Here is an 8,931-nt window from a genome sequence, read left to right on the forward strand (position 1 = left end):
AATTTGGAGCTCTTTCCAGGAACTGGAACAGAATCATATGGAAAACATTAGAAAGGTCTCGTCTCACCTTATAGATCAGATTTGCCAGAAAACATTCAACTTCATCCATATCTAGCGGAACCCTTTCATCCACCTTGTTGCCTAATCTAATTGCAGCAGCGAATTCCGCAACAGGGATTCTCGTCCGCCTGATGGGTGGTTGCCCGTTCACCGGTGGATCATATCCTCCAGCCAAGAACACTTTCCGGAAGAGATTGCGGAGTGCGATATCTCGTCCCCTTTCGAGAGGAAGATATATACGCTTCTTGACAAATTCGTTCTCGCCAGCCGCCATTGCGGCGTCAAATCCTGTGAGGTCGCCTTTCTTGATGCACTTGCACAAGGGACTGAATAACTTCTCGAGAAGTGGATAGGGGGTAAGAAGCCGAAGTGTCGGTAGTGTGTGGGTCGTTACGATGTGACAGGGAATAAGATACGTAAGGATTAATCTAGATAGGGCAACTTAGTACTGTTGCCACAGAATGGGAAAGGGAAATTTCTTGCACCCACTCTTTATTTTTCTTCGCCAGGGGATGGCACATTTTCCACGCGTAGCTCAAATGCTCTTCGGCCTAGGCGATTCTATGATTAATATACAGATCAAATGTGGATGACGGAGAAGTGTCAGCACCATCCACACATACCTCTGCGTAGTTCTCTTCAAGGAAACATATCACCCCAAGATAATATTTGAAAGTGACGATGTGCGATTTGGGGAAAGCTGAAACTGGCGGTAAATCTGCGTGTGATGCATCTATAGCGCGCAGCAGGCTTTTACACGATGATACGGCCCCGAGCTATAAGGTCATGGTTGTTAGAAAACGGACCAGAAGCCATGACAGAAGTCTCCCAGGAATCCGAACCTTAAAATACGTTTTGAAGGAAAGATTCACGGTATTATATACGCCCCATTTACGAGACTCTTCAATTGGCGCCCTGCAAGAAGTTTTAGAAAAGTAACCTAATATGATGCCCAACCAGAAGCATACCTGTCATGAAGACATAGCGTGAACATCCGGTTAATTATTTGAGAAGAATCCTCTAACTTGGCATGCTTACTGGAGTCGGATATAACGTCATCTTGGAAGCCATTATTAAAGGTATCCGAATCCTGGGAAGTGCTGGCATCCGCTTCCATCGCGAATATTCGAAGATATCTCCCGACGACATATATACAAGGCAATGTCCACGCCTGGAACCCTCCGTTGGTGTACCCGCGGATGAGAAGATTGGCAACTTGCTTCCAAGCGTTAAAGACTTTGGTCCAATTCCCGGTTTGAGGCGACTCTTCGATTTCGACTATATCTGCCACTGCTTTCCAGTATGCCACGAAAACTTCTACCCACGCATTGCCCTCCTGCTTCGAGAGTTTGACCCCGGTTGATCGGTCTTGGAGGAGAGCATATCGGATATCTGACTGAACTTTGGCAAAGTTTGTGAAATAATAGAAATTCCGCAGTCTATCTGGGTCACTTGGAGGGGCAACTGGAGTAATTGTAGCTGCCAACGCAGAACCAATACCTGTATGCTGAGCTTCCTTGAACTCAACAAATATGGTTCTCATTTTGCGGTCAACCCTTAGGTGCGTCGTCATAAGAGCACACGGGCTGAGCAAGATAGCAAATATAGTAAAAGGTGTTAATAAAAAAAGGAATTTAGACCGTCATCTTCCAGGCCAAGTAGTCAGTTCCTCCTTGTTGCTTGATATTCGCGGTTGGCTGGAGGTTTTCTGGAGGAGTGATATCTTGGCATAACCAAACTCGGTTAGTGCATTGAGGCTCCTGGGTTAAGCGAAGGGCCACAGACAGCCCTAGCCACCACAAGCTCCAACAAATCTGAAATTCCGTGCGTTGAAGACGGCATCCATCTCACGACACAGCACGACAACCAGACAAAGTAAGTACTTATCCAAGAGCTATATTGAATTACGAGTTACTGACGTCGAGGTTCTAGATGGGTGAGTTTAATCCCTTAATTCGAGTCACGCTGTAATGCCCTGCCAAACCCCTTTCGAGATCGCAATGTAACATTATCCTACTCCGATAAAAATCCCAATTCATGAAACTACGCCTGGTGGAGTGTCGTGACTATTAGTTGTGGAGAAATCTCGTTGCAGTTTTCCGATGGGGATAATTTGCGCTCTGGAATCTTTTCTGGAACTGGTTTCTTGCCCATCGAATTTTTTGAGATATAGACGGACCAGCCGACATGTTGCATCTTTAATATCGTCATATCGTCCTACGAAGATCACAGAAACCGCTGTCAGCAACACTGTCTAATTTTGTGTGTTAAATTAGGGCGTCTCACGGAATACCAGGTCATCGGGCGACATCTGCCCACAGAGGCAAACCCCACGCCAAAACTGTATCGCATGCGCATCTTCGCTCCGAACACCGTCGTTGCAAAGTCAAGATTCTGGTTTTTCTTGATGAAGCTACGAAAAGTGAAGAAGGCAAATGGTGAAATTGTGTCCATCAATGTGGTATGTACCCCCTTCAGGGAAATAGTTTGCGCTTGTGAAAACTTCGTTCCTGTAGAACGGTCTACGGACAAGTTAACTCATCAAATCCTTCATCTTCCTCTCTAGATCCACGAGAAGCGCCCACTGAAGGTTAAGAACTTCGGTATCTGGATTCGTTACGATTCGCGTTCCGGCACACACAACATGTACAAGGAATATCGGGAAATGTCGCGGACTGATGCTGTTCAAGCACTCTATCAGGATATGGCTGCCCGCCATCGTGCCAGATTCCGGTCCATCCACGTATGAATCGTCCATCACACCCTGATCATAGATTTCTTGTTATATTAAAATTTTGCATTTTTCTAGATCCTGAAAGTTGTCGAGCTCGAAAAAGCCGACCTTATCCGACGACCATATATCAAGCAGCTCATCACCAAGAATCTCAAGTTCCCTCTCCCCCACCGGGTTCCCAAGGCTTCAACCAAAAAGATATTTGCAGCTCAAAGACCTTCGACTTTTGCTTAAGTGGATTTGAGGGGTTTGTTGGCGTGGAAAATGCGGGGATGCAGTATATGAATGAACTGCGCTTATGGCTATTTGCACTTGTGTACTGGGCTGATGGACTGGTTGAAACGCACCCTTCCGCTGTCGCCATGATCCAGCGGCCTTCTCTTTAGTCTATGGAGCGAAAACTTTTTTAAATTTTATAAATTTTCTTAAAAAAAATTCATGATAATTGTTTATTTTAGCAATCCTGGCTCGTAATCCCTAACCGTGATTGTATCAGTATTCCGCAATGCTAGTGATGTTGACGTTTTTTTAAAGCAATTGTAATTTCATTATTTTTGTTTTGTTAACTTCCACACCACTTGACTAACCCATTGTTAAACAAGGAAAAGTATGCAGTGGAAATATATGTCCACAGCTAAACCAAGAATCTCATATATTTTAATTCGAATCTCTCGGTTATCTAAAGCCTTAGATTGCTGAGAAGTGATCAACGCTATTTCTCAGAATTGATCAGAACTTGAAAGGAATAAGAATAATAGTATAAAGAAGAAAATAGAGAAAAGTATTAGAGAGAATAAATTACTCGTTAATACAGCTTCAGTAACTTGTTAAAGCAATTTATTCTAACTAGTTATTCAAATCTCTCGAAGTTTGTACTTTTTTTTTTGCCGGAGCCCTAAAACTTCCTTTTGCCGCGCTGTACTCCGTACATGTACTGTACATATAACTCTGAGCTTTCGGGCCCTCTCTTCAACAGCATAAACACTCTGTCCGCATCCCTTCCAGTGACTATGGCTCCGCGTCAAGCGACACACGTGCAGATTCGGGAGAATGGTGGGTTGTTCAGTCTTGCTATTCCTGTCTTGCTCTTAACTGACCCTCGTCAGCAAGCGGATCTCGAGGCATCCGGAGAGAGCTCCGGAGCTGGAGAAAATGGTTGTGAGGAAGAAGCCTTCCTAACTAGCCAACCCCCACCTGCAGCGAGTTGCTCTCCTACAAAGATTGTATGATAGCCACGGCAACCACGATGCTCTACAAGAAAGTAATGTCAACAAACAGATGGCAGAACCCCTCCAAATTTCAATTGAATGGCCGCAAACGCAAGCGAGTGTATGAACAGCAGACTGATCCTGTTAGACATGGTTTTGACAAGCGACAGCATAGTCCTACAAGCCTGGTGAAGACACAGGAATCAGGGAACCAACGCAAGCCGATCTATCTCCAGTTCCCCGGATAGTGGACCAAGATGTATACATTCACCCACCCTTTGATGCTTCTTCACAGTCTACCAATTTCACCACCACGGTGTTTACCTACACGTAAACAACGGTACCCCGAACTTGAGGATTCGCCTGATGATTCAAATCCGTCCTCAAGGCTGTCACGGACCGACGACAGACTCGCTGAACATTGGGTGCTTCACGAATGCGAGTGGCCTAAAGAGCTTTTAAGACCCAATCCCATAGAGCAATTTTATGCGCGACCAAAACTCCAGACGAAGTCAACTAGTTTGAACACTGCAAGTGAAACGACTTCACAAAGTACACAGAGAAACCCTTACAACCTCACATACTACGCTACATATCTCGAGACAAAGGGCTGTTTTATATATGACCATGATGGCGGTGTTGATAGTGACAAAAGAGTTGTCTGTTCTCAATTACTGAGTACAAATCCGGAGCTCCCTAGTAAAACTGTGTTTGAAGTGAAGTGTGGAAACACCTTGATATTGCAGATCGACAGAATGCACACTTCATTGCTCTCTCAGTAAGAGGTGTTGTTAATCTCTTCAGATTTGTAAACCGTGAGGCAGAACTACATCGACATGTTCTGGCATTTTCTGTTTCACATGATCACCGAGATGTCAGGATCTATGGCCATTATCCTGTGATAAATGGAGAGAGGACCACCTATTACCGCCATTCCATTCGTCAATTTAACTTCACAGAGTTGAATGGCAAAGAGAGATGGACATCTTACAAGTTCGTGATGGGTGTGTATAGTGACTGGGCGTCTTCTCATTTTAAAAGATTGTGCTCTGCTATTGATGAGCTACAGGCCGTTGACTTTGACATGTTGCAGCAGCCGGAGACGCCACATCAACCTGAGGTTTTACATCAGTTGAAGCTGAGTTTCTCGAAATCAACCGGACTTTCACAAGGTGCCGAAGGTGTTGATATACAGGGTTCAAGTGCTACCTCTCTATTGAAGAAAACTGGAGCCGCTCCGCAGAATACTCCCTCAGGTGCACCCGAAAAGAAATCTGCAGAAGCGTTCAAAGTGCCAGGGAAAATACGCCGATATTATTAGATAGTTGCTACTCTTGTTAGTTGGGATGGTTTTCGACGAAAAAGAGCATCACTTTCATTACTTACTACTTCGGGCAACCTGGGAATTGGGCTTCAAAGAGCAGCAGAAATCATTGACTCGTGGTATCCCCAATGTATTATGCGACATGTTTAGTTCTGTTTAGTTCAGCGATTCACATAGCTAGCACTTGGCATTTCCCGTCATTCCGTATGATTCTTCCAGGGCGTCTCGTTCATTAAGCGCACATTGAGTATATTGAATATTATGCTATGAATTACCAGCAGGTGTTAATATTTTGATTCTGTGGCTCTGAGCTGTGATGATTAAGTTGGTGGTAATCCAAAGGATCCGTAAGACATAAGAATTGCCTAGAAATTGAAAATTAATATCTCTAGAATTTTTCAACTGGGGAATTGAGGCAACTCTTAGATGCAGGGTTTTGAAAATTGATATAACCACCTACCTTCCTTTCCTTATCTGCATTCTGAAGGGATACATGATCCTCGTTACATCCATAATCAAATCCGTAGCCAGGGCCGGAGCCCTGTCGGTATCACTCTTTCATCTACCGCCGTTGCGTCATCTCCAATCCTGCTTGAAATGCTTAAAGTCCTCTATAGTTTTCACAACCCGGAATCCTGTTGTTTCGCGGCTGTCAGATAGGTTCCCATGCTGCAAGGGTATTTCAGCAATCCTTTGCCTCCTCGCACGCGGATATGGGAGTCCTGTATCTTCCTGTATCTTTTTTTACTGACCGCCTTACCTAAAACTTCTCGCAGAATTGATGAGGCTCTGCCAACCGCCATCCGATCCAACCAGTCACCACTGCCAGTAGATGCCCCATGGGCGCATGACGGTGGCGGAGGCGTTTGCGCATCTACCGACTCATTTCTGAGCTCATAATCGTTATATATTTCCATTGTCGTCTGTGGTGGAGTTTATCTGGAATAGAACCAAGTCGGCGGAGTCGGTAAGAAAATCCTGAGGGAGTCTAGAGACTGACCTCTGCTTGAGTCTGACCGGCATGCACGAGGGTCATCTTTAGAACACTTTCCGCGGCCATATCTACCTAGTAGGTATATCAAGGCAGTCCCGTCGAAAGAATCACGAAAAGTCTGCTGCAGAGGGGAGTGTGCCATGGTAGTTGGTATTATTCTGATTTGTACCAGACAATTGATTCTCATCATTTGATAAAATCTCCTCTAAAATTCTGTCAAGATCATTCCATGAAGTTTGTGATATATATAAGTCAAAGTGTTTAGTTCCAGACGGAGACGAAATAGGAGAGGAGGGACAACAAACAGGACGGACAAAGGGGAACAATGATTAAATATCAAGATCTATTAACAATGCTTTTTATCTTTTTGTCTTCTCCAAGAAGTCCTATAAGTATCTCAATACTCGTAGTTATACTTCCTGAATTCTATATCCCCATCACTCTCTCACTCTCAACTCTTCAATTGCTATTGTAAGAAAGCTCTGAAAACCCTTACAATGGAATTGCCCTTGTGTTTGTTTTAATAAAGCAGCACCTATCTATAATTTAAATCCATATGATTAGTTGGAAATTAAAATAAGCACCCAACAAACTTCAACCCCAAGTCAATTCAACCCTCCATCGATCATCCTCCTCATCCACCCATCCATTGGTGTGTCAACTTCCGTCCAAAATGTTTGCACGATATACATTCCGATGCTCCCAGCCTCTAGCACAGGTGAGTTCGTTCTAAAAAAACATCCATTGCTGGTGCCCGCGTTCCTGACGCTTCTCTCCGATTGCGCAAAGAGTGTGCGAAAATATTCCTCAGAAGCCCCAGCAAAGTCATCGCGAATTCCGTTAATTGGAGGCATTACTCTCGCAGCTGGCGCCGGATATTACTACTACTGGCAAACTACTTCCGCGAAGTCTGAGCCGAAGGAACGCAGCACCGTCTTCAAGGGAGGGGACCAGGGATGGATTGGCCTCAAGCTGGCCCACATCGACAATGTCAACCATAACGTCAAGAAACTCCGCTTCGAGTTTGAGGATCCCGAAAGCGTTTCTGGTCTTCATATCGCGTGTATGTCCCATTCCCATTTTCTGGAACTGTTGGTTGATCCACCGATTTTATGCGGCTAACCTCTGATCACAACAGCCGCCCTTCTGACCAAATACAAGGGCCTAACGGACGAGAAGCCGACAATTCGTCCTTACACTCCTGTCAGCGATGAAGGTATGTGGGTGGGACAAGTAGTCCCAAGAATCCTGGCTCCCTTGGGTGGGATAAGGTAAATAACAAAGGATGTGCTAATCCAACATGACAGGCCAGCCTGGGGTACCTGGATCTCCTGGTAAAGAGATACCCCAACGGCCCGATGTCCAACCACCTGCACAACATGGCAGTAGGCCAACGGCTTGACTTCAAAGGCCCTCTTCCCAAGTATCCATGGGAGCCTAGCAAGCACGATCACATCTGCCTGATCGCAGGCGGCACCGGGATCACGCCCATGTATCAACTCGTCCGCAAGATCTTCAGCAACCCCGAAGACAAGACCAAGGTGACGCTCGTCTTCGCCAACGTCACGGAGGAAGACATCCTGCTGCGGAAGGAGTTCGAACATCTCGAAAACACCTACCCTCGGCGCTTCCGTGCCTTTTACACCCTCGACAAACCGCCCAAGAACTGGGCGCAGGGCACCGGTTTCATCACCAAGGACCTGCTCAAGACCGTGCTCCCCGAACCCAAGACAGAGAATATCAAGATTTTCGTGTGTGGGCCGCCAGCCATGTACAAGGCGATCAGCGGGCAAAAGGTCAGCCCCAAGGACCAGGGCGAGCTCTCTGGCATCCTGAAGGAGCTTGGATATAGCAAGGAGCAGGTGTACAAGTTTTAGGTTTGCGTGCTCTTTACTGGACAGGGGGGGGAGGGATAAGGGATGCTTACAATCTTCCAACTTTTATTATCCAGCTGTTTTTCTTTTGCTGACTACTAGAGAAAGAGCCTCCCGCGGATATGTATTAGATAGATACTAATGCAGGTAATGTGATTTTTCTATTTTCAGGGTCCCTGTGTATATATATATATGTATATCGTTGTGGCTTGATTAGACTAGTTGGTACAATCTTTATTATCAGTTATAGTTACCGGTATTAACTAAGTAACTTATTGCCCGTTCGATTCCCTCACCCTTTAACTAATTAAAGTGCTAGTTATTTACCATTCAGAGGGCTTTACTCCGTAGAGGTGGCTCAATGCCCGTGGCTTGCTCACTAGCTCATTAAGCATTGCCCAGGAATCCCGAGAATAACCTCCCTCCTTTGCGCTGCTTACTTATTTGAGATTTCGGTTTCAATCCTTAGTGGGAGAGGAAAGATTTTTGAAACCAAACTCCGTATCTATTTATCTATTTAACCCCCCCTCCCCGGATGTAGTTGAGTATTAAGGGATTGATTGTGGTTGATAAGTATATATATCTGGGCAAAAGGGGGATCAAACCAAACCCACCCGCCACCGCCCGTAGTTGTGTTGAGAGAACAAATGGCTAAAATAGAAAGCTGGGAGGGAAAGGCGATGTCATAATAAATACTCGGGGTCAGCCCAGCGTTCATCAAGGGGGACAGCGTAGGT

At 45.3% G+C, this 8,931-nt stretch overlaps 4 protein-coding genes across 4 annotated transcripts; 3 read left to right on the forward strand and 1 right to left on the reverse strand.

Moving 5' to 3' along the window:
• Positions 1 to 47: 47 nt before the first annotated feature.
• On the reverse strand, positions 48 to 1,633 carry HCAG_03592 (conserved hypothetical protein; the record flags this gene model as incomplete). Its single annotated transcript, XM_001541444.1, has 6 exons — positions 48 to 62; positions 134 to 386; positions 550 to 611; positions 684 to 836; positions 867 to 975; positions 1,029 to 1,633. The coding sequence occupies 6 exons, from the start codon at positions 1,631 to 1,633 to the stop codon at positions 48 to 50; spliced, it is 1,197 nt and encodes a 398-aa protein (XP_001541494.1).
• Positions 1,634 to 1,992: 359 nt separating this feature from the next.
• Positions 1,993 to 3,028, forward strand: HCAG_03593 (60S ribosomal protein L20; the record flags this gene model as incomplete). The annotated part of the gene is made up of 4 exons (XM_001541445.1): positions 1,993 to 1,996; positions 2,337 to 2,521; positions 2,627 to 2,803; positions 2,870 to 3,028. 4 exons carry the CDS (start codon positions 1,993 to 1,995, stop codon positions 3,026 to 3,028), a joined length of 525 nt encoding a protein of 174 aa, XP_001541495.1.
• Positions 3,029 to 3,804: 776 nt separating this feature from the next.
• HCAG_03594 (predicted protein) lies at positions 3,805 to 5,323 on the forward strand (the record flags this gene model as incomplete). Its single annotated transcript, XM_001541446.1, has 5 exons — positions 3,805 to 3,847; positions 3,901 to 3,952; positions 3,995 to 4,123; positions 4,298 to 4,780; positions 5,017 to 5,323. The coding sequence occupies 5 exons, from the start codon at positions 3,805 to 3,807 to the stop codon at positions 5,321 to 5,323; spliced, it is 1,014 nt and encodes a 337-aa protein (XP_001541496.1).
• A 1,670-nt stretch (positions 5,324 to 6,993) lies between these two features.
• HCAG_03595 (hypothetical protein) lies at positions 6,994 to 8,197 on the forward strand (the record flags this gene model as incomplete). Its single annotated transcript, XM_001541447.1, has 4 exons — positions 6,994 to 7,038; positions 7,110 to 7,383; positions 7,459 to 7,544; positions 7,628 to 8,197. The coding sequence occupies 4 exons, from the start codon at positions 6,994 to 6,996 to the stop codon at positions 8,195 to 8,197; spliced, it is 975 nt and encodes a 324-aa protein (XP_001541497.1).
• Positions 8,198 to 8,931: the final 734 nt, after the last annotated feature.

Source organism: Histoplasma capsulatum, genomic scaffold (genome assembly GCF_000149585.1).
Source record: "Histoplasma capsulatum NAm1 scaffold_3 genomic scaffold, whole genome shotgun sequence".
NCBI classification, from domain to species: domain Eukaryota; kingdom Fungi; phylum Ascomycota; class Eurotiomycetes; order Onygenales; family Ajellomycetaceae; genus Histoplasma; species Histoplasma mississippiense.